At 40.5% G+C, this 24,444-nt stretch overlaps 1 protein-coding gene across 3 annotated transcripts; it reads left to right on the top strand.

Annotated features, from left to right (window-relative positions):
- The first annotated feature begins 512 nt into the window (after window positions 1-512).
- Window positions 513-23,300, top strand: HABP4 (hyaluronan binding protein 4). Of its 3 annotated transcripts, XM_063320717.1 has the most exons (8): window positions 513-916; window positions 9,126-9,267; window positions 10,063-10,224; window positions 10,417-10,488; window positions 12,124-12,207; window positions 19,572-19,737; window positions 21,458-21,640; window positions 22,759-23,300. In XM_063320717.1, exons 1-8 carry the CDS (start codon window positions 646-648, stop codon window positions 22,813-22,815), a joined length of 1,137 nt encoding a protein of 378 aa, XP_063176787.1. In that variant the 5' UTR covers window positions 513-645; the 3' UTR covers window positions 22,816-23,300. The 3 variants fall into 3 exon arrangements, with proteins under 3 accessions (XP_063176787.1, XP_063176788.1, XP_063176789.1); XM_063320718.1 differs by lacking the exon at window positions 10,417-10,488; XM_063320719.1 differs by lacking the exons at window positions 10,417-10,488; window positions 12,124-12,207.
- The last annotated feature ends 1,144 nt before the right edge of the window (window positions 23,301-24,444 follow it).

Here is a 24,444-nt window from a genome sequence, read left to right as displayed (position 1 = left end):
AAATTCCCACTGGACCAGGTGGCACATGCGGAGGCATGAGGGGACGCATGGGTTGGTGAGGGTGCGACCGCCCAGGCGTTCTGGGGTTCTGGGTGCCGCTCTGGAGGGCCAGCCCTCGCTGCTGTGTCACTCCAATCAATTAATTATTTCTTTTCCCTTTGGATTATTGCCCGAGCCCCTGCTGCGGCAAGCCGAGGGCGAGCAGAGTCCTTGAGCCGGCACAGACAGAGATCGCGGGGCCCGCGGTCGCGCCGGCCGGGCGCAGCCGTGCGACCCCGGCCCCGTCGCCACCAGCGGCTCCTGAATAATGCACAGTCATGAATAATTAATCAGGCCGGACGCCCTGAACCGCGCACCGCATTGGTCGGTGGGCCATTATTGCCTACGTTGGCGCCGCGCGCTAATTGGCAGTCGCGGCACGTCAGGGGCGGAGCGGGGCGGGCCTAAATCCGGGATTGGTTGCTCGCGCCTTGCTTTTATTTAGTATTGGCCGCGCCTGTTGGTGTTGGGCGGGGTTCCGGCAATGGTGGGTCGGTCGGTGCCGGTAGTGTCGGGCCGGGGCTGGTGCGGCGGCAGTACCTCTGTCGCTACCCCGGTCTGTGCGCCCACTGTCCCGGGGCCCGGGAGGGGAGTACGGCGGGGGCAATGAGCAGCCCCGTGGCTGCCGTCATGCAGGAGAACTTCGGCTGCGCCGTGGCCAACCGCTTTTACCAGCTCTTGGACGACGAGTCGGACCCCTTCGACATCCTGCGGGAGGCCGAGCGCCGCCAGCAGCAGCGCAAGAAGCGCGACGAGGCGGCCACGGCCGACCGGAGAGCCGGTGCCGGCGGCAGGGCGGGCGGCAGCGTGAAGGAGTCCCAGAAGGAGCGCAAGCAGCCCGGCAGTCAGCCGGCGCCCGGCGCGCCGCCGCAGCCCGGTACGCCGGCGGCTTCGCCTCAGCGTGCGGAGCGGCGGGGCCGGCGGCCGGTGCTGCCGAGGAGTGCGGGGTCCCGGCGGGTGGTACCGGCGCGGGCAGCCCGGGCCCGGCCGCTGACTCCGCGCTGCCTCTTGGCAGCCGTGTTGTGGCGGGCGGCCGGTTGCGGGGAGCAGGGTGGGAGCCGGGCTGAGGAGCCCCGGCGGGTTGCGTTTTGCGAATCCACACCTGGAAGCCCCCTCGGCGACAGAAGTGACGAGTGTTTTGCCACGTACTGCGGGTGGCCGTGCGCGGGCCCCAGGCGGGCTTGTGGGACTCTGCTGGCCTTGGGGAGGCTTCCGAAGGGAAGCGGGGCTGAGGGCGTGCGAGTGAGAACTTCGGGAATAGTCCCAGGAGACGGCTGGAGAGCATGGACTCTTATGCTGCAGCATCTGTAGCTTTCGTACTGGTTCAGCATCCCTGTTGATGCATTCCATTGCTCATCAGACTGGCTATTTTCCTTCTGTGTGTGATGCTTCCAGGCTCACTTTCTTGTACGTGTGAGCTTTCTGGCACTTCAGCTTCTTCAGAGTTATGTGTCTGGGAATCTGTGCTTAGGTTGCCGTAAGCTTCCATCGATGCCCACCCCTTTGAATAAAAACTCATTTCCCGTGTGAACTCTTTAGCACGGTGTTCAGGAATGGTCAGGGTTGTTTGGCAGGTGCTGCGTTTTGATGCTAAATGTTGCCTGGGGCAATAGGGAGCCAGTCTGCTTTTATTAGAATGTCCGGCACAGCCCTTTTTGCAGCTGAAGGCTTTGCTCGGCTATAGCTCCTTGCATTTGGAGGCATTTTTGTGAGTGTGATTGTTACTACTTACCTGGTAATGAGCTTCAGGTTGCTGGATTCAGCACCTAAAGTATCTGAGAGCTGGCTGATGGTTTCCAAATATTGAGAATTTCTGCACAGAAGACTCTGGTTTTACCCTCTTGAGTTGTTGTAAATTCTCATTCTCCTGCAGCAGGCAATGAAGTTTAACACATTAACTATTCTTAAGATATTAGTTTCTTCCCGTAGTAAAAGCTCCTGTTAAATTCACGGTAACTGAACTGTGTGTTTTAATGCCTTAGAAAAAGGTGTGGCCTTTGAGTCGGGGTTATCGCACTATCATGTTGTTGGTAGTCCTGCCAGTTCTATTGCTTAGAGTCACAGCCTTACACTGCTCCCACGGTGATTGTTTGGCCTTGTGGACCAGAGAATCTTTCAGTGCAACAATCTTTCAAATATGCAGTAGTTAATGAGCGTCTTTGTAGAGGATGATCTTAACAAGTTGTCACTGTCCCTTTGGACAGTTGTATGAAGCTCGTCTTTTGCGATGCCTCTGTGATTGTTATGTGACTTTGTCAGAGATCTCTGCCTGCGTGACCAATACTTACACTAGTAGGAGGCTTATTCTATTTAAGGGAAACTTCGCTGTGGTTGTCAACAGAAGGTGAAGGAGCCTGATCAGTGAACAGCAGAGCATCAAGTTCTGATGGAAAAGTTCTTGGACAAGAACTGGTGGTTATCAGGAGCATGGAAGTATGTGAAGAGCACCCTTTACCTCCTCCTACTTGTCTGTAGGTGTCTTAAGCATACAGGTTCTGAGTGTAATTCTGTGGTAATGCACAGTGACCCCATGGAGTGTGTTTGACTATTTTCTGCTACCTTGATATTAAGAAACGCAGTTTCTCATACACAGACATCAGGCATGTGCACCTTAATTTCCTGCAAATTTAAGTTGGAGAAAAGACTGCTGGCTTATAGTAGCCTTTGTGAAAGTGAATTAACATGTCTCTTAAGAAGACTTACTTGCTCTGAAAAATGCTGTGCTTTCTTCTTTAAAGAAAGTGGCTGTCCTGGGTTTTGTGTGCGCTGTATGTTTATGTCTCAGCCTTCTTGTGAAGGAAGGGCTGTAAATGCATGGTGCTTAGGATGCTAAGCCAGGCCAGAGAGTTGAGTCGTGGTCCTGTCTGCATGCTCCTCCTTTGGTTGTGCTGTCTTAGCAAGCCTGCTCTGAAGGACAGAGATTGCCCTCTGATTTAGGGCAAGTACAATGATGGTGTAGACAGCAAACATAGAGCAAGTGCCAGGCTGAGGGAAAAATCTAGGCATTTTTGTAAGAGTGGGGGCAGCTTCTTGTTTGGGACAGACGAAGTTGATCTGTTATACAGGATTCAACCGGAAAACTTCTGAATGCAGTGAACAATTCAGGGGGCTATCAGCTTCATGGTTGAGAACGCCTAACCACTTGGGAAGGACCTTGTACCAGCTCAGTTTCGTGTAAAGCTTCTAATGATGGGCGCATTGCTAGAAAAGTGTACTTTCGTTTGGGGAAGTAAAACTGATTAAAATTACTAATTTGTGAAACTAATGACTAAACTTTTAATTGAAAAAAAAGAAAAAACTAACCCATAACTCCAAAACAAACTTAAAGATTTTGTTTCCAGTCTTTCATAGTGATTTTCTTTTTGTGTCAGATTTTAGGCATAACTGCTTCTAATTTTCACTTCAGTGATTAGGAATTAAACACCATAGAGAAGCATCTAGACCCATCTGAACAGCTGAATCAGATTCTGGTATTATGGTTGAAACAACAAAATTCAATCTGTGTTATACTAGTGTTTGTAGAATCATCCCAGAACAGCCCAAGTTGGAAGGGATGTCAAAGGATTGTCCGGTCCAGCCTTTCCTTTGGAAGGCACCCTAGAAGAGATCATCTAGCACCCCGTCCAATCACATCTTGAAAACCTCCAGTGACGGGGCCTCAGCCACATCCCAGGGCAGGTTGTTCCAGTGAACGATTGTTACCAATTTCTTTCTCATACTGAGATGAAACCTCTCCTCATGTAACCTGTTGCTGCTTGTCTTCGTGTGGCTTCTTGTGAAGAGAGAGCCTCCATTCTCTTCGTAGCTGCACCCCAAGTGCTGGAATACTGTGATGTGGCCCCCACCAAGCCTTTTCTTCTCCAGGGAGAAGAGACCTGGCTTCTTCAGTCTTTCCTCATAGGGTGGGCTCCCCAGGCCTGTGATCATCTTCATGGCCCTCCTTTAGACCATCTCCACACTGTTTTATCTAATTACTAGGGTGTTCTGCTTGTTTGGGTTACGAAAAGTCTTGTTAAAAGTTTCACGATTTTTGTTTTATTGTTGTATTATCTCTTGAGTATATTAAATATAAAGAAAATAGTCTTTACCTTTAGAAAGATGTGAAGCAAGCCTTGTCTTCGACCTTGCAGTATGTAAAAAGTTTTACAGTGGTCTGAGAGAGTTCTTTCAGTGTTATGTTTTCATTTTCAGATTGGAAAGTTTACTCACAAAGTTCTGTAATTCAACATTTTTTAATTCACTGCATTTCCAGGGGAGTTTTTACTTAATTTCTGGAGATGTTTTAAATTTGGAACAAACCTGCTAAAAGGAATTTGCCAGATAATCCAGTACTTCTACCTTTAGGACCCAAACTATTTATTATGAATTGACACAGCTGTAAGGACACTCGTTTTTAATCTTTCTTTAAGGAGAAAATGGACTCCTATTTCATAGCCTACAGAAACCTACACTATTTGCCTTAATAATGTATTTCTTCTCTATGTTGGTTTATGACTTTTTTTTTTTTTTTTTTTAGCCTATCTGCTGAGGATTTGGGTAAAGGCTGTTTGCAGGTATTGCAGCTCTTATAATTGCACCACTTAATGTTAACTCAGTTCATTCTTAGCACAGTGGCCAAATGGCATTTGCCAGCTCTTTGTTCAAAAGGCCCAGTTGCAGAGCTTGCATTCTTTATCGGTGCAGGCAAATTAAATTTGTTGATCATGCAGTAGTAAGCTCTGTTCTCTTGAAATCTCTAAACCTTTGTTGCTAATACCTCCAAAAGGTTTTCTTCTTTCACGTACATTTGATGACTCAAGTAACATTTAGATGTAGTTCCTGAATACTACATGTTTGAGTTTTTAGCTAAAATTTTAAGTTAATATGGCACAGAATGTCTCTGGGAAATTTTATTTTATACTGACTGCAGTTTTCTTATTTTTAAATAACTTGTTCCGTTATCATTCTTCCAGCTCCATAGTCGTAAGGATTGTCCAGAGGAAAGCTGCAATAGGCAATTCTGTAATTGAGTACTGGCACACATGAAAACAGAATACCACGGAACAGAGTCTAACTCCATGCAACTGTCTTTGGTGTGTTGTGTGCAATAACTGAAGCCTTTTTTTTGTATCTTGGGATAATGTGGTATTATTCTGCAAATGGTGTAATTAGCTGTGCTTTAGTTCATAAAATTAATTGCTTAAAGTCTGGAATTAAAATCACATGGACACATACATGGAGAGGGGAGGAAGTAAGGTTGTGCAGGCTTGAGTGAATTTATAACACACTATGATGCAGCGTTGTCAGCTGGATTCTTGGTCAGAATACAAGGTTTTGATGCTTTTTGCAGCAGTGACCTCCCTCAGCCTGTGAATTGCATGCAAGCAGCCACCCTCGCCTGCCGTGCTCCTTGCATAAGGGAATGGAGGAAAATGAGGAAGATTTCTGCTCTATCTTGTAATCACTGATAGCAGTCGCAAGGGGGGCTCCTTGTGGTGTTTGTCTAAAGTCAAGGTTTGCTGAACAAAAAACCTATTTTCCCTTAAAACTAAAAACTAAAAAAAAAAAAGTTGAGAGCACGCTGTCTCAATGGGGGGTGGTGAAGAGCCCACAAAACCGAAAAAAACTCTCTCTTTGTCAGCAAAAGTCCCGCTTGTTTGAGGACAAATTATATGGATGTAAAAACTTGGCAAGAGGGAGACAACAACAATGCAAAGGCAGCTAGATTTTGTTGCGCTGTTTTAAATCCGTCTGTTAATACATAGGGATCCAGTATCTGGGAAAGCAGGCAATGCAGCACTTAAAAATACGATTTTTCTGCTTTCCCAGTTGTGAATTCTGTGGTGTGTGCTTATTAAAAACACTTTTCTAGATAGTATTCCTGTCTAAATTCTGCAGCATAAACAAAACTAATACTGTCAGTAAAGTATTATTGTGGGAAAAGCGAAAACTACTTAAGTATACGTTAGCTCTGTGTGAGTTAGAGTTTTAACAACAGCTTGTAAAACTGGACTTTTTTCTTTAGTCACGTCTAGGTCTAGTACCTGGTATTTTTAGTATTTACAGGTGTCTTTCTAGTAATAGCTCAGCTGCTGCTTCTGGAAAGAAAAGTTTTTTTCTGGATCTGTTCAAACAGTTTAAGCATCAGATTGCTTTTCTGATTCTTCAGATCAGAAAGTAAAGTGACAGGCAACACAGCCAACAGACGGGGCTGCTGCAGTAACCTCCTGGGGAAGTGGTGGTGAGGTGGAGAATGGTGGGCAATGTCTTCAGCTGAATACAGATTACAGGTGTCAGACACAGGAGAACCACCTTAAAGACAGGCTAAATTTGGCGATCTTCAGTTTGTAAGACATCAAGTAGGTGATCCACAAAATCCCAGCACATTTTTTGTAGTTTGGAAGAAGACCTGCGTACCAGTCGACACATGCAAACAAGCAGACAAAATTGGGGTGTACTCAAAGAGGTAGTTAATGAGCATTCAAAGCATAGCCCAGTTCTTCTTGAGTGAAAGCTATTATGGCAGCGCTGTGCCAGATTGCTCACATTTTCTTTGTCTGGGTTGGGTTTTTTCCCACAAAGGGTAGGTGACCCTTCAGCTCCTGAAATAAAAATGAGTCTGCATTTGGATAGACATATGGCAGAGGGTTAAAATTGGATAACTTATGTTATCACTGATTGCAAGCTCCAGTTCAGTTTGCTCTTATACGCAGAGCTGAAAGTTGTGCTGGTGTTTGAACTGGTTCACAAGCAATCACAAGCTTCGGCCTTGAGGGTGACTGCTTATTAGAGAGGTGTAGTTGCTGCATAGTGTTTTAATTCTCTGCTGCATGTCTGTCAAACCAGTTAAAAATGTTTTTATACAGGCAATAAGAGCCACAAATAATCTTTCTAGTATTTAAAATCCATCTTCAGTAATTATAGGCACCTGTTAGAATCAGAGTGAAATAGCCTTGCAGTGAAATCAGAGTAGGGCTGACAGCTTTGTCTACCACACTCAACGCTGGTAACATCTAATACCCTGGCATATCTGTCAAGAAGAGATGTTTTGAAGTACTTTTAAGTGGTACTGGGTACCATCTGGGTCCATCTTTTTAAAATGACACTTGCACCTTCATTTTTTTTTCCACATTGCCTTACTAGTTCTAAGGAGCCCTTTGAATCTGAAAGTTAAATTGAAGTTAATACAAAGTAAGTAAGGAAGGTGGTTTCTGACTGCTGCATTCTTGCCAGGTTATTCTGTTTAGTATAACTGATGTTTCTGATAGCTAGTGAGAGGTTCAAAAATAAATAAAAATGCACTCTTGTATTGCAGTTGTGCATTCAGATCCAAATAAAATGAGTAAAAATGAGTTCAGAAGTAAGTAGTCACTTTTTCCATAGCGGGATTCCAATTTGGAATTAGCACTTGCATAGTTGGTTGTGTAGTTGAGATGTGCATAGAGCAGACATGTTTCTGAACAGCATGTACAATTCTGTATTCTTTTAAATTTATTTTTTATTAAAGCATCCTGGTTTGAAAAGCTCACTCGGTAGCTGATTTCAAAACTTGTCCTTTATCCAGAGATTAAGTAGTAATTTTTGGGATGGAAATATGCTTACTGTTCTAGGGATCAAGCAACTCAAAATTTTGAGAAGAGAAAATTATTGGAATATATTATGTCGAGTGGTTCGTCGTTTAAAGAAAACCAAAGCCAGGTTTGGTTCTGCAGCACAAATAAAACTATCTTCTGTGTACAGAATACGACTGTCCTTACTGCATACAAAAAGCTTTATTTACCACTCTTCTACCTTATTCACTGAGTGGATGGTTCTTTGAAGTTTTATTTTTTAAGACAACGTTACAGACTTTGTTTGCTGCCTAAGCTTTGATCAGAGATCTTATATGGGCATTTCTATGGAGCTGCAGATTAATTTGTTTTGTAATATTGTGACACAGAATAGTCTTTTTTTCTCTTTCTGCGCTAGCAACAGAGGCACAGCAGACAGGACTGTCACTTGTCCAGTGTGAGTAACCTGAGTTCAGTAACTTGCGCAGCATTGCAGAGGGGCTTCTTGCAGAAAGAATATCTCGATTTCTTGGTCTGAGAGCAGTGTTTCTGTAGTTTCTTGCTTGATTGACTTAAACCAACATTTTTTCAGCCAATAATGTAAGTATAGGAGCCTAGCAGATAAAAGGTTTGCTTACTTCTGGAAAACTTTGGCCTAAATAGAGCACAGAATTTGGGAAAATGGGGAAGGAAACACATAATGAACTTTAATCTTATGCTAGATGTATATGAGTTGAGTGGATAACCTCAATGTTTTATAATACACAATTTCTCTCCATTCAGCCTTCCCAGCCTGCTTCTCTTTAACCCTGACAATGGCTGAACAAAACCCCAAAAAGCTTAAATATGTCTTTTCTTGGAATTCTAGAATCAATTAGTGGTGTTGGAGACTTTGTGCTTGCTGCTCGGGTTTCTGCTACTTAAACTCAGTGACTTTTAGTGTTGGTGAATGGTCCTCTCTTCCCCAGAACAGTAGCAGAAGGAGGTGACCCTCTTCTGGTTGTTGGATACCATAGCTGTGAGCTTAAAGTAGAGGTGCAGGCTCAGACTTCTAATTCTAGCTCATGTGGCAGGAGGTGTGTTGTCTCATGATCAATAACCAACACCTACATGTAACTGTGCTCCTCTTTCCCTCACCATCATTGCTTCTGCAGCCGTCTTGCAATTCACGTCTTCCATTGAAGCTTCTCTGCCTTGTCCTGTAGTACACTAGCAAGATCTTCAAGAGGACATGAGAAAAACAGATTTTGTTCTCCATTTCTTTTGTGTAATGTGAGCAAAATGAGATTTTTCTTTAGCCTGTCTTTTCTGGAATTGTCTGAGCCATGTCAACACGCATAGGATTTTTGCCAGAGGCAAGTTCATCAATACAGAAGGAAAAGTAAGTAGGTGTCTTTAAAACAGACAGTGTCTGGCAACATTAACTGTAAATGCTTTTAATATTTTGGCGGATTTGGGATTGGAGAAGGTAAAGCAGAAGATTGTAAGGGGTAATCAACTCCTTTCAGTCGGTTTGGTAACTGCAATTATTAAACTACTAGTAATCTGTGTCTGTAGGCTGGAAGCGAGGCCCTAAGTGGGGTGAACAGCAAGGATTCAATAACAGAGGAGTGGAGGTGAAACAAGACAAAACCGAATGGAGACCATCTTTCAGACAATACCGTTCCTATGAAGGACAAGTGGAATTCACAGTGGAAAGGTATGTGTCATACTGGGAGAAGTAAGGGTCTGCACAGGGGTGGGAAGGGAAGACTGAACTTTTTTAAAAAGAGACCTAGTAGTCGGATGTGACTTGGAGGCACATTTGCATTATTAATGTGTAGATTTGTTGCAAGATGACTTAGTTCGTGCCCATCAGAGCCGTAATTTCAGCTTCCTCATAGATCAGTTTAGAGCAGTTTTGTTAAATGTTAGAAATATAAGGCAAAACTGAAAAGCATAAAGATCTGAAAATGTAACCCCTAGTCTGCAACATAAATGTTAATTTCTGAGCTTGCATATCAAGCTTTGCAAAACACGTGGTACAGGTTCCATGTTGAATTAATTTTGTAGTTCAAACTGAAAATAAACCTTTGACATACTATTTACTGCTTGGACAGTGAATGCATATCAATTTTGCTTTCTATATAAGTACTAGAAAATTCCATCTAAACCTTTAGCACTTGAGCGCGTGGCTGTTTTTACTTTACATAGCAATAGTTGTTATTTAACAAGTTCCCTGAAATTGTTAGCAGTTGCATATAAAACTGGGTTTAGACAGTGGAGGTATTGCTTGATAAATATCTGTAATAATTCCCTCTGAGTTAAGTTTTTGTCCATTTTAATGACAAAACTAATACAACTGCACTGTGTGCTGTGTAAAGATGCACTCTAAAAATTGTACAGTAGCTTTTATACTGATGTCTCTCACAGCTGCACAAATACAACCATATGAATTTTTAACTTGCTAACTGTTCTGTAGGAACACAAATCTGACTAGAATTCTTCTTTTTAGATCAATTGAAAGATTAGACCATGATAGGTCAGTAAGAGGTCGTGGCGGAAGAAGAGGTGGAATACGAGGTAGAGGAAGAGGTGGTGGAATAAATAGAAGTTTTGCTGGCTTTGACCAAAGAGGAAAACGAGAATTCGAAAGACAAAGTGGGAGTGATAAAATGTAAGTGTTCTGTGTGCTGCTTCTTATGCAGTGTACAAGTAAGCAGTAGTCAGCACTCCAGTAGTGTTTCTTAAGTATTCTCTTCCCTTCTTCTATATCCAAGTTGCCTGGCAAAAAGTCAATACTGGTTTTAGTTTGAGGTCCTAATGAAAAAAAGCTCTTAAACTCACATAACGCTGTTTCTGTCTCTAGAGGGGTGAAAGCAGATGACAAAAAGGGTGGAGGTGGAGCTCACAACTGGGGAACAATTAAAGATGATACAAGGTACAACGTATATACTTGCACCCACCACAGATCTTCATTTTTCCATGGCCCACCTTAGGTCATAATTTTCTGTTCATCAGTTTCATGTCCATTTGGAGCTTTATGAACCTTGCTTTCTATTAATTGTTGTGATGAACATAGCTTTATGGTTTTCTGAACTTGCTTCCTTCATGTTGGTGAGATTAAATTGTAGCAAAGGTCTGGTGTTGTTTCTTCAGTTAGGACTGCCAAAATCTTTTGACTGGGGCCAAATTATCTCTTAACTGAAATAAATTACGGCTTTTTTCAGTAGTCAAGTGAGTGAGACTCTGGTATGTAATGGCATTGCTATAAGAGGCTGATTGAAAGATTGAAACTCTGTTAGTTAACTTAAAGTCCAGTCTCTTTTTCTCACGTTGAAGTATAATTTCTAAAATTCCAAAGCTGTAATACAATTCACTGTGGCTCCTAAGGTAATATTTAGCTGACTGTACTACTGAAATGTGTTTTGAAGTGCACAGGAGGATCAGTAACAGAATGTGGCTTATTAATGGTCAGTTAGATTAATAAAAAAATAGGAATTTTCAATTCAATTCTTTCTCTTACTAGTTTCTGTTCAGATTTGCAAAAAGCTCGCTGGAAGTGCTGGCTTTTGTCCCTTCTTTGCACCTAGCGATTTGCTACTCTTTCCAGTAGCTTTTGTTCTCGTATGCATCTAGAACCCTTTAATTGAAGGCTGATAAAGGACGGAGAAAAGGCAGTGCTTTGAACTTGCAGCAGAGATCTTTGGCCACATACACACTTGCTCACAAAGTCTCTTCTATAATATTTCATACTAAAAGTAAAAGATTGATTAGGGACTCTGGTTCTTCAAAACAAAGGATCAGCTAGGTTCATGTAGTTCTGAGCTGATAGCATGAACCTATCTGACCAAAAGTACAAAACTAACTTTTGTAGAATGTCTGAGAATGTTGTGTGAACTTCATAAAGTACAAGACGTTTAAGATCCCTTATACTTATTCCCCGTCGTTAATTTTAAGTTCAGTAGCATCAGAACTTATGATATAAACAGGAAAAATCCATGTTTTGGTGTGATGTGGTGTTTGTGGTAGAAGTGAAATTAAATTGGAATTTTCTGAACAATTCTAAAAGTATGTCTGTGCCTGAATTGTGCTCAAGGCATCGAAGCTAGAAGGTGTTAATTTTAAATGTGTGTGCCTACTGGTAGCATGAAAGTAAGTATGCTACTGCTCTCATTTGACAGTGAACTAACGTCTGTGTTACAGAAAGTATGAACTTGGAGTATGAATTTTACCATTTTAATAGTTGGAAAGAAACAAAAAGGCAAGTCCAAGCATCAGTGATATACTCTAATCAGGTACTGGTATTAGTATACCAGTATATTGGTATGCTTTGTGCATGCTTTTCACTTTTTTGATTAAAAGTAGAAGGAAGTTGTATTTTCCCAATACTTCTCATTTTGTTAGTCGCTCAACTAGTCACTTAGTAAACCTACTTTCTGCTTGTGATCCTAGAGTCTTTCTCCTCTATTTTTTCCCTTCCCAAGGAATTCTGGAAAAAAGTGAGGTATTGATCTGTGAGGTTTTCTCCAGTGTGACCCATGAAGACTTTATGGTTTTTTGTTTATTGTTTTAGTGGGCTGGAACTGACTGCTCCTATGGAAAAGACTGCAGAAACAGCTGAGCAGCCAAGGGCATCTGATGGAGAGCCTCTGAACAAGTACAGTCAGACTAAAATATTTTCTTTCTAAATGCAAAGAAAACAATTGACTGTTACTGATATACTTGTACTGGGAGGCACACTTGAAATGTCAACTGTGAAGTTTTGCTGGTGCACGTATCTAGAAATAGAAAAACTTTGTCTATATTTGTAAGTCAAGAAAATGCAGCCCTAATTCTGACTAAAGCTTGGTTTATACAGCTGCAGATTGCATTCAATTGCCCAACAATGCTTATGTTCCTAAGATTTGGTCATAATTTAAGGGGCAGCTATGTATTGTCTGTTACCTTTTCAACTTGGCTAATTCATAAAAAATACCCTACATTGTGACGTTCTCTATGACAAAAAGGTATTCAAGGTGCCTATGCAATTGTATAAACACACTTAAAATACACTAAGATAAAATTCTCTAAGTCAGTATTCATCAATCACTAATACCATACATTTGTCATCTGTTCATGAAAAGCCTCTGTAGAACTCGGAAAACCTTGCTGGAAATGGTCTTGCAGTGAGCCTTAGAAGTAGGGAAATTGAGAGAGAAATCTGCCTCTCATCTTCTGGCTTTTGTTCTTGTCAGTGTCCAGTGAAAATTTACTTCACAGCAAATAAACAGTAGTGTAAGAAAAAGTAACTGGACAATCTTGTCCAAGTAAGAGACTTTAAAGAATAATCAAATAGCAGGTGGTGAATATCTCCTAATGAGTGAAGGTGGGTCAGTGCAATATGTCAGCCTTCTCTTCTGCTGTGAAGAGAAATTAGCTTACTATGAAGCCTTTTTTACCTAATGATGCAGCTACAGGTATTAGTTGCCTTGGTTCACTTCTTAATTATAAAGCTGACTAGACTCCAAAGCCTGTTTTATGTGTTCACCTTGTATAACCCTATAAGAAGTTGAATTGATATAGCTTTGATTCTTTTAATTTTAAACTAGCTTTTAAGATGTAGCTAGAGGTGTGTATACATGGGGAAGTCTGTCTGTGAAGTTGAATGACTACGATTTCCAGAAAACTGAAGACTAACTTACTTAAATCAGATGGGTAGTGTAGACAAACAGTTAAAAAAGCACTGTTATTAGCTAAACATGAGAACAGTTATTCAGCTTTTTTTTTGGTCAAGTACTAGTACCCTTACTTGTTTCAGACTTGTATTTGTTTCTGCTCCAATTCAAGCTCTTGGTACGTGTGTCCTGATGTCGGTTCCTTGTAAAGCGTAAGGCATGATAAGTATATGTAGTAGCAAAAGCATCTGACTGAATCTGCTAGTTGTCTTTAATTCTTTTCCCTTTCTCAGAGATCACTAGGTATTCAGTCAGAGTGTAAGCCTTTCTGGAGATTTTACTCCTCTTCATGTTTTTTGTTTTTTTTTTTTTTTTTTAAAAGCTTCATTTAGGAATAGTCCATTGAAATCTGTAAGATTCAAAATGCAAGTAACCTACAAGTACAAAATTCTGCATCATTTACTCTTTTCAGTGTGGTAAATATTGTCCTGAGGACTCACAAATCTATATACAAAATATGAATTACAGGTACCTCATTGCATTTACTTTTGGAGGTAGTGTCAGCTTGGTGACTCTCTGTATTTTAAAATAGAGGAGGACGCATTGTACAGATAGTGCCTAGGTAATGAGGGATGGTTGTATGGCAGTCTTACCAAGGTAGAATTATTTTTGTTGTTCCTTTAATATTTGGAAGCTGGTGGGGTATAGTTTTCAGGCTTCAGGATGTATTTTAACATCTTGTGTGCTTAGGTTGCCTCTGCTCTCCAGAATTACTGTCTCTGGCAGGTAACATACACCAGCAAAAGATCCTAGGGACGCTACCTTCCACTTCCGCTACAGCCTCAGTATTGAGAGTGTAGGGGTTTGTGTTCACTCTAAGCTACTGCTAGGATTGTTTTCATTTTGACTCTTGAATGCAGCAACTCCAAGGAATCCATTTCTTTTCTACTACTTAATTGCAGTTGTGTGCTTGTATTAAGGAAGACATGGAAAACTTGGGTTTGTTTCTTCTCTCATTCTCTTTCCTGTTTTAACTGTTTCCATTTACAAGAAAAAAAAAAGGTATTGCAGTAAATTGGGAAAAATCTGTCTGCATGGAGATATTGTATAGCTTCCTGTTGTGGTACTAGCTAATATTTCAATGCAACTCTGGAAAGACTCCTATGGGCTTCTGTAACTTATGGGGTCTTACTTTCTGGACTGTGTCCACATTGCTGTTCTTGAGCTTCCATTTGCAAAGTATTGCAGAACAAGAGTTTCTTTGATACTTTTTATAATATAAATCAAGTTATTTCTTTCCGTATCTTCAAGTTTCCTTGAGTGTATCAACAACATCTATTTCTGTTTATAGCATCCCAAACTGCATGCTAATAGTTGTGGAGGTTTTGCTGCAAGTAATAAGTACAAAATATATAAATAGTAGAGCAGTATAAGCTTTCCTCATAGCTGCTCTCTGGTGAACTTACCTTCACAGCCTGAAAAACGTAATACACTTTGTTGACTGGTAATTCAGATGAATACATTTTTCTTCAACACATAGTCTAATCAATTCCTGTAAAAGGTATTTGCAGAGTTAGTATTTATTCTGTGGGAGTTTCTTCCATTTCTTCACACAGGACTTTCTTCCTTTTTGATGGAGCTATGTATTCTTCTGGTCATTTAATAGGAAGCCTTCAAAATTGGTCTTCAAGTTTGCTGGGCTATTTACCTTTCTTCCTTATTTTTCTTGGTTTGGTTTGTTTTTTTAATAGTGACATAAAGCTATCCATAGACCAGGCCAGATCTTCATAAGTATTTGGTTCAGTGGTTTGCTTCTATAGTTAACTTCTACAGTTGTTGCTTGCTCTTACCTTGTTTAACTTTGAACTTTGCTATAACTGGTGCTAATACTCTTTAAATGGTGTTTAATAGGAAGGGTTCGTGTCATTGATTTCTTGATAAAAGCTTAATTAAAATTTGCTTTGTGCAGCTGAATAATACAAAAACTCATCTGAAAAAGACCCATGCCATTGTTTTTAATAATATGAAAATAATCTTCCAAACAACAGAGCTGAATGCCGTTCATTTCCGTTCACATTTCTTCTGCATACGTAATGTGTTCACGTTGAGCAGTTCCTGCAAGAAAGGTATGCATAGTAAACAAGGTGTAACTAGAGAGTTATGGTCATCCATTGAGAACACTGAAGCAGGAGAAACTGTTACTGAAGGCTCCCATTTGATGTTTTTGTACGGATTTGCATTATGAATTCAGTTTGTTTGTGTCCAGAGGCTGTGCTTAGGTGTCTGGCAATGGTTTTTGTAGGCATGATTATTGGTGTGCCAAGGAGCTTATTAAATTGATTAATGAAAATGCACACCAAGCAGTTACTAAAAATGCATAAGGTTAGAAGGTAGAAAGCAATGTGCGGAGTGCACTTGCATGCAGGCTTGGTGCCTAGAATAAGTTCCTACAATCGAGTCTTTGTCCAAAATGTGATATGCAGGTTCTTGTTGCTGTGCTTCGCTAATGGGAGGCGTTTCCCCTTGGGAGTCTTGGCATCCTAAAACAAGTTTGCACCGCTAATAACCTAGCAGTTGAAACCATCCTTTGGAGTAAAAATCAAATTGTACTTGAGTTGAAAAAACAAACGTTTGCAGTGTAAATGCACCAGTATTTCCTTTAGAACAGGCAAGTTGGTTGTTCTTGGCTGATAGATGTATTCTTTTCAAAGCAAAACCTGTGATTGCTTTTTTTTTGAGAGGTCAAGTTGCTGTGTAGTGAAACGTCCTCATGTTGTCTTACAGTCACAGAAATTTAGATCTGAAAAGGGGTATTGCTGGCCCAAGGCATTACCAACCATACCTGTGCTGCTTCTCATACTTGTCTGGTTGATGTGGAAAAGCAATGGAAGATCGGCAAGGAGGATTGTAAATACGCTCAAGTGAATCACACCTGGGATGCTGGGAAACACCTATGTCACAGTAATTGTTGTTCAGTCTTGGGTGCTTGCAGGTAAAACATTTGCACTTAGGTAACGTAAGTCTGTGATGGACTCAGGCACACCTTATCTAGCCGCTTGAGAATCCCGCACTGTTGTTGAAGAAGAACAAAGCACAGCGGGAAGACTATGCCTGCTTGAACCCTTGAAATAGCAGTGAGAGCTGGGAGTCTGTGCGTGCTCTTGCTAACAAGGCCTCTCTTGCTAGCAAGGCTTCTCTCTCACTCCACGGTGCCCGCGTCCTCTGCTTGCCTGCCTCTGCCCAAGTGCTGCTTTGGAGATTCCCTGATCCGTAACGTATCAAGATTAAATTTGTTCTTTGCCTTTCATCCGTGGTTTTGTGGTTGTTTCTGCAGCCCGACTGCATCAGCTCACACAGTTGATTTTGATGTCCTCTACTGATAGAGATTTCAATGTCGTTTGATGGTCTCTCCAATACTTTGAAAACAGAAACTATTGTGTTTGGGGTTTTTTTTTTCTTGCCTTTCTTGCCTCCCGAGTGTCTTGCCTTAACATCATGGTTATGCAAAATTTTCTTTCTTTTTTAGTGTTTTTTTTCCTCCTCAGCGTCTCTTTAAAGGCTTCCCATGTAGATCACATGTTTTAGACCTCATATCTGTCTTGCAGTTCAATTCTGGAGTTTCTAACTGTTCCCACGTAGAAGACATTATTCAGCTGACACCTTGTTTCACCCTACCAGCAGTGACATCTCTTCCAAACAAAACTGTATATGTGTCTCCTTATAATAGTACGCTGTTGCAGAAGGGACAAATGCTGTTGATTTACAGTTCAGCTTGACTGGGTTACCTGCAACACCCTTCTATGGTTTGGGGGGTTGAGGTCCCTTCTTCAGAGCTTCTGCCTTGGTAGTGGTTCTTTCTGTGTTTGGGCGGCTGATACTTTTGGCTGAGAGTACATATTCCCACTTGTGCTTGGGACTTCTTTTGGTTGGTTGTTTTCAAATCACTTAGTCTCTTTAGCATTTCGTATCACTTCAGTATTACTGAACACTTGTCCTATTGCCCTTTTGTTTTGCAAGCTTTGTGCCATAGGAAATGCAGTAAATGTACCATGTACTACAGCGTGTATGACTGCACAGAACTGGCCTTAAAGCTCCACTCAAATGCTTCCTTTTCTTTTGCAATTTGAAAGATGGATAGCTACTTTGCAAGAGCTTGTTGCAACCAGTTCTGTATCTTTCTACAGCTTTCGCCAAGGACTGAAACAGTGTCTCCCTAAGGTGGTGAAAACTTACTGGGAGAGGAGGACAAAAGGCTTCCTGAAGTTCAGATAGGCAATTTTCTGTTTCTGTCCTGAGCTTGTGGCTTAAGAAGAAATTTAAACCAATTTAATAGAGCTCCTTTTTATTAGTTTACTTTCTTTCTTCCTCTGGGTGCTTGCAACTAGTCTTGTTTTTCCAAAACCTGTTTCCAAACCTGAAGCTTCAGATAACTGATCAAAAATTATCTGGCTTCTTACTCTTCAGGACAACAAATGGAAATGTTTGGGGTACAATTGGTTCTTAATGCTCTTACCCATGGAACACTATCTGTTGGTGTTTTTCCAGAAGTAGCTGTATCTTTCACAAGTATCGTTTTTATTTAACTCAGTAAACCAGTTAATTTTTTTCTTAATAATCCTTCTAATCTAGTTTTGGATGTTCTTAATCAGTATGGAACTACAAACTGCTTACCAGTCTTTTAACCTTTAACTTCTGTTTGATATAGCTGGAATTTTCAAAACAACAGGGCATGAAGACATGCCAGAGGGTAGGCGTAAAGTACAGGACTTGCATATTTTTTATTTACTTTTTCTGCAAAGTCCATTTAAAACCATGTTCATCCTAGAACCAGAATTAAGGCTGCCTCACTGCTCAGTTCTGCTTCTATCTGTCATATGCTGGGTGCTTCAGGAAAATGTTCTATGTTTTTGACTGTCAAGAAATAGAATGGTTCTCCGCAAGATCAAGTAGGAAGAGGGAGCAGGCCTGTTCCTATACAGGCCAGTTGTAAAAGTACAGGGCACTCCCAGCAAATGTGTGTGTTCTGATGGGCTGTCTATACAACTTCAAAACCAAAACGTACAGTTCACTGACTGTCATTTGACTCTGCATCTTTCTGTTATAAAATAAATTTCCAGATTGCATCTAATTGTACGTTTACATTGGAAAAATCATCAGCATTTGGGACAAGACTACTTGGAACTGTGATTGAGTGAGGAAAAACAAATCCATAGTTCTCCCACCGGAAGGGATCTAATGAAAGGGTTTTCTGGAAAAATCAGTGTTAGGGAAATACTTAACCCACTTTGACTGCTATTGCAATGTGTAACAGTTTTGCATGGAGAAAGTTTCTCAAGTTTCTGGGAGTAATCAGTGAAGGTTTTGCTGTAGTTCATGGTATTTGACTTGTTTCTTCAGCAAACACTCCCTGCACCCGATGCTTCGTAGTAGGGAACAGCTTTCTGCAAATATCATTAAAAGGTACACCTGTAGCATACTGTAATAGCTGCTGGTCCTGGGCAAGTCAGTCTTGGTCAGCATCAGGAAAGTGAGAGAAGTGTAGTCAAGCAGTGATGAATGGCGAAGAATCTTTAGTTTTGTCTTATATATCTTGTCTTATGAATACAAACATAAAGCCTTGGGTTCTGTCTTTACTGTTCAAAAATATGCAAGGCAGACTCTGACATATTCCATATGTTTTCCTTGCACATATCATCATTATTGCACTTTGTGACAAATTAAAACTGGACCAGAATTAATCTAGTTTTGCCAGGTGATAAATACTCTCTCCTTGTGTGCTACTATGTCTGACAAAAAAAATCAAAGAAGCATCTTGTGGAATTAACAAAGGAAATGTTAATAATTGCCTAGATCCCATGGTGGGATCGTTGTGTCTTTTTCATGGCTGAAGGCTGCACTGAAACATGAATCCATCTCATTGTCATCTTGCAGTACAAGTCAATACAACTATGAAATGGGGGTGTTTTAAAACTGCTTGGTATACTCCTTTTACTATGGCTATATTTGCTAGGAGAAGCTTCGATATTAAACGTAGGGTTTAGTATATGCCAGATCAAAAGACAGACTGGTTTTGTCTAGAATCTGAAATGCTTGAGTTTAAACTGAGACTGGATAAATACCAGAACTTACTACAGAAGGCTGGAGACAGCATTTGTTCATATTCCAACAGGCCATAAGTATATTTTCTAACTTGCATTAATGTAAAACTCGCACATCAAGTTACTGTGGGAAGAAAGAGAAATTGAGGATAGTAATTTGGTGAGAAACATTCTAAATGTTCAGTATTCTTACTTTAGAGATTAGTGTTCTTGTTCACCCTGGCATGTTGCAAGCTAATGGTTTTTACTTTACAACTGTAAACTTTTAGAGCTGCTGAAGGAGAGCCTATGGAAGTAGTTCAAGAAATGACGTTAGATGAGTGGAAAAATCTTCAGCAACAGAATCGACCAAAGCCTGAATTCAACATCCGGAAGCCAGAATCCACTGTTCCTTCCAAAGCAGTGGTGATTCACAAGTCAAAATATAGCAATGATGTAAGCATTGCCTCAGGAATTCTGTAAACTCTGCTTTATGCCCAGGATTAGGAAACTGTCTCTCTTCTTTTTCTACTAGTTTTAGTACAATCTGAACAGGCTAGAAATCAGTATCTAAGCTTTGTTACTGTAATCATATATGTGCCCCAAAACTTTAAACTTACCGTCTGTTCGTTTTGATCGTCACCCCTATTTTGTGTGCAAATATGTAATACATCAAGTTGTTTTACCTTATGGCTCAGTCTTAGCAATATAAAACCTGTGTCCTTGCTGCTGCCACCTATGTAGATCTATGGTAATGCAGCTAGAGACACTCAGTTCATTGAATACTTCTTATCCTAACTTTGAATCCTGCTTAGCTTACTTGCCAGTATATACTTGCATGTATATATTAAACTCGGGTTTTAGCATCTGCTAGTCTGGATGCTAAGTGTCCTTTTTCTCATCTGTACCGGATCCCAGCTTTCATTGTGCACTTGGAATATATAATGTTTTTTTCCCAATTTTATTGTCCTGCTTCTTAGAAGTAACTCTGGAGAGCTTGTTTTATAGTAATGTGCTTTTTCTTCCCCCTTTTCTCTAACTTTTATTCCACCATATTACTGGGGCTGACATTTCAGGGAGAGCTTCTAGTTTATTGATATGACTGGGGAGACAGGGGAGGCTTCTTTCACAGATTCTTGCCTGCTTAAATTTCAGATTCTGGGGGTTGCAGAAGTATATGCATATACTTGTATTATAGCATGATGGAATTTTGATCACTGAGGTCTGTGTGCACATAGGAATACACATATTATCCTTAGTTATAATATTAACATCAAAACTTCCAACTTTTTAAGCCTTAATCACTTTAGGTCATTGAGCCCTTTCAGGGACAGACACTAGTACCGAAGTGGCATTTTTAGCATGGCTTTTGGTGGTCACAGTTGCCATTATCCTCTCTTCCTTCTCTGAGGGAGATGGTGGTAGGGTGGGGAGAATATGTTCCACGGGCTTTCAAGAGAGCATGCCAAGTGTGTCAACAGCGCATGCAAGTTTCTGTTCTTTCGCCCATAAAGTTTCGTGGCTGACAGTATCAAGGGACTTTGTCAAAACGAACATAGAATAGGAGGTACTGGAACTGTATAACATGGACAAATCAAATTTCTGTATTAGACACTGGATAAAATAAGTGATTCATCACTGTATGGGGTGAGTTTACATATATGTTATCATTGCTACAGTGCACATTAAAATTATGGTGGGAAATAGTCTTACATCCACGAGCTACTAGGAATACAGAGTTAAAACAGCCATAATGTCATAGCTGCAGGCAAGTAGACTGATTGATGCATTAGTAGCCAAATACTATGCTTTACTATAGCCTTTTAACCATTACTTGAATATAATTGAGTAGTAGGATTAAGTAGCTTAAGCCTGATTCTCTAGTCCCTTAGAAAACCTCATGGATGCTATTTCCAAAAAATCTGCTCAGTGTTACGGATCTGATACAGAAGATTTTTGTTGTTAGGATTCTCTGAGTCAACAAAGAACTATCCCAGCCATCTGAGAAACTACAATTGCCTTGCCTCTGTTAAAACCCTGTGCGAGTTGAGGCCTGTCTTCTATTCTGAATTTCATCTTGATTTATCTGGTTCTTAGTCTGTAATATAAAAGCGTGTCAGGGAAGGGAAAATGTGGTGCATGGGAGCTATCGGCTTTAACCAGATCTTACTTTTAGTTGCAAAAAGAAGCATTTGAAGATGATTCTCATGTCTTTCGAAGACTGGTGAATGACATAACATCTCAGCTGAATATTAATTTCGGGAATCTTCCTCGCCCTGGTGGTGGATCAAGAGGAGCACGAGGTGGTCGTGGTCGTGGCAAACAAGTTGAGGAAACAGGATCTCAACCAGAAGTAGTGGTAATGGTCTTTATGGTTTTTGTTGTTATTTGCTTGGAGATTTTTTTTGGTTATTCGTGTGTTTGTGTTTCCTGCTTCCTTTTGTGTGGAATTACTGGTATCCGTAGTGACAGACTTTGTTTCTTACTCCTGCCTCATAGTATGCTGGCCTGGTTATTTTGAGTTCCTGACCCATGTCGTGTTCCTCAAAATTAAATACCAGTTCAGGCTCACAACTCTTAACACATAAATTTCAAAAGGTCTGATTACTACTTGCTGTAATGGTAACTAGAGGAAAGGATGCAATAAAGATTTGTTTCTACGGTGAGGTTTGATATAAATTGGGAAGTAAGTAAAATGCCTAAAGGCTTGTGTCCCTTACCAAAAAAAAAAAAAAAAAATCAGTATAGTACAGTAATAGTACTTTGACCACTGAGAGTGAGATCAGCAAATCCGGGATCCTACAGATGAAGACAGAATTGTACAGCGTACTACAGAATGATACAAGTGTTCAGTATAACCATTTAAAAAAAAACTTCCTCTGACTTTTTCTCTTTAAAAAAAACCCAAAATATTTGCACACTGAAAAATGACATCTTTATTTTTCATACTGATCGAAGGTATCAGTTTACTTCTGTCTAGTATGAGTAAAATGCTTTAAGGTGGGGAACTTACTGAAATGATTTAATGCATTTGTTTCATCTGAATGAAGAAGGCTCTGTATAATAACAGAACATAGAGTTTAAAACTACAGTCCGGTACGTGCAGTAGCCTTAGAATGTAAAAAGATAATAATACTGCTTCTAAAATCAGACAGTATTTTGGGTGAGATTGCTTTACTTCTCTTTTTTTTTTTTTTTTTTTTTTTTTCTCACTTTAGTGCTTCAGAACTTGAGATCTTCTGGTCCTCCCCAGGCAGTACATCAGCATTATAAATACGTTCACTGAATAAATACTGGAGAAAGTCTAGTAGTTATAACTTCTGAAATAATGCTTAGTATTTCTGTGATAGTGACGGATACAAATCATTTAGCTTTAATAGAAGAATGAACACTTTTCAGGGTAAAATACATATACATAGCTGTTAGATGCTTTTGAAATACGTTCAGTTTTATAAAGCTTCCTTTCTTATTTTATAGGTGCAGCTTGTTGCTCCAAATCCTGACGATCCTGAGCATTTCCCAGCTTTAGCTTGAGGAACCGTCATGAATGGTGTTACCTCAAAGTAGCTTTGGTGTAGCTGTGAAGCACTCAGTTTTATGCTGTGTGTGGATAAAGAAAGTCTGTTTCTACTGGAAAAGCTGTTTGGGTGTTTGGTGTGGAATGTTAGCAGCCCTCTGCTGCTAGAGGTTGGGTCTTGGGAATACTGGTGGACTGGGATCCTGTCACAGATTCCAGCGTCTGCCTCCATTTATGAAAAGTTTGTGAAGGCTTACAGTACTTTACTACAAGGCTTCAGATGAAGTTCAAGAGTACACTGTTTAAAAATGTGTATGTAAAGATTATATCAAGATCTCCATGACACGATGGTGAAATGTAAACTGTGCAACATGGTCTGCAGTTGGGACTCTATTTCACTGTATATTTGAAAACTGCTTTCCCTGTTTCTGTGAGTGAAGTGTATATTTTGCACAGTTGCAGTTCTTTTAGAATTTCACAAATAAAGCAAAGTTCTCAGTGATTTGGGTGTGAGGTATTATTGTCACAAGCAAGAGTAGCAGATTGAAGCTTTTGCTATTTGGAAGTAGTCTGGGGAAAAAAACCAAACCACAAACCCAAATTCAAACACAAACAGTAGACATTACTCACCCAAAACAGTGAGCATCTCTCTAAACAGAAGTGATCTTTAAAGTTAAGGCAGCACGGATGCTTATAATTGATAGCTAACCATAAGTCTTGCTTCAGTAACAAGATAAAATCAGCATCTACTCTGAAGATGTTGAAGGTGAAGTAAAGTAAGAATTTTGAGTTAAAAGGCAGAACTCAACTGTTAAGGAAGCTTTTAATTTTAGCAGGAGCAGCTACAAACTAAAACATTACATGCCTTACCAAGAAGTTTGTGTAACACTGGGGATGTGGTGGGATGTCCTTTCCTTGCAGCTTTAACATACTTCTCACTCGAGCCAGATACCCTTACTTGTTCCCTAGCAAACAGGACACTCAGCGCCATTCCTGGGGATCTGAGAGAAACAAGGAAGTGATGAGGGAAAGAAATGAGTGGACAACCACACCAGGCTTTTTGGAAGCAGCTGTCAGCCTCAAAGGAGTCTTCAAATGCCTGCTCAACTGGAACTCATTCTTTCAATTTACTGGGAAAGCAGATTAATATAAAACTTTTTTCCTTTTCTCTGCCTCACTTTGTTTTGTATCGCTTCTAAGCAGTCCCCTTTGAGAGCAAATAGTAGATGAGACTTGAAGGAAGAAAGATGGTTTCCTACAGACTAAGCTCTAAGAGTATTCAGAAACTTAACATAACTCTTCTCTCAGTGGTCAGGCGTTATGCAAGTAGGATGTAATCATCCTAGGAAGACTACTGACCATTTTCTATATGCCCCAAACAGATGGTCTGCAAAGTAGTGCTGCCCCAAGGACTTTTCATATATTGTTAAATTACTTACAGGACAATTTGCTTTAATGTGAGTTTTGGGATTCCACAAGGAGGTCATTTTAGTGGCACAGAGATACTCTGACAACCTGTAGTAGAAAGAATGTGCAAAAGCCAATGAAGTGCTGGTGCTAGAGGAACCCATGCTGCTGCTTTTTGAGTAATTGACCTGCATGAAATCGCGTAAATGATGAAATCACGTAAAAATAACCTTGCAGGA

Source organism: Chroicocephalus ridibundus, chromosome Z (genome assembly GCF_963924245.1).
Source record: "Chroicocephalus ridibundus chromosome Z, bChrRid1.1, whole genome shotgun sequence".
Classification (NCBI taxonomy): Eukaryota; Metazoa; Chordata; class Aves; order Charadriiformes; family Laridae; genus Chroicocephalus; species Chroicocephalus ridibundus.
Note: the sequence above shows the minus strand (reverse complement) of the source record. Positions and strands in the feature narration are given on the sequence as shown.

Coding starts and splice junctions, on each gene's coding strand:
- HABP4 (XM_063320717.1), top strand. CDS start 646: ATGAGCAGCCCCGTGGCTGCCGTCATGCAGGAGAACTTCGGCTGCGCC. Junction 9,268..10,062: donor GTGGAATTCACAGTGGAAAG/GTATGTGTCATA, acceptor TCTTCTTTTTAG/ATCAATTGAAAGATTAGACC. Junction 12,208..19,571: donor GATGGAGAGCCTCTGAACAA/GTACAGTCAGAC, acceptor GTAAACTTTTAG/AGCTGCTGAAGGAGAGCCTA.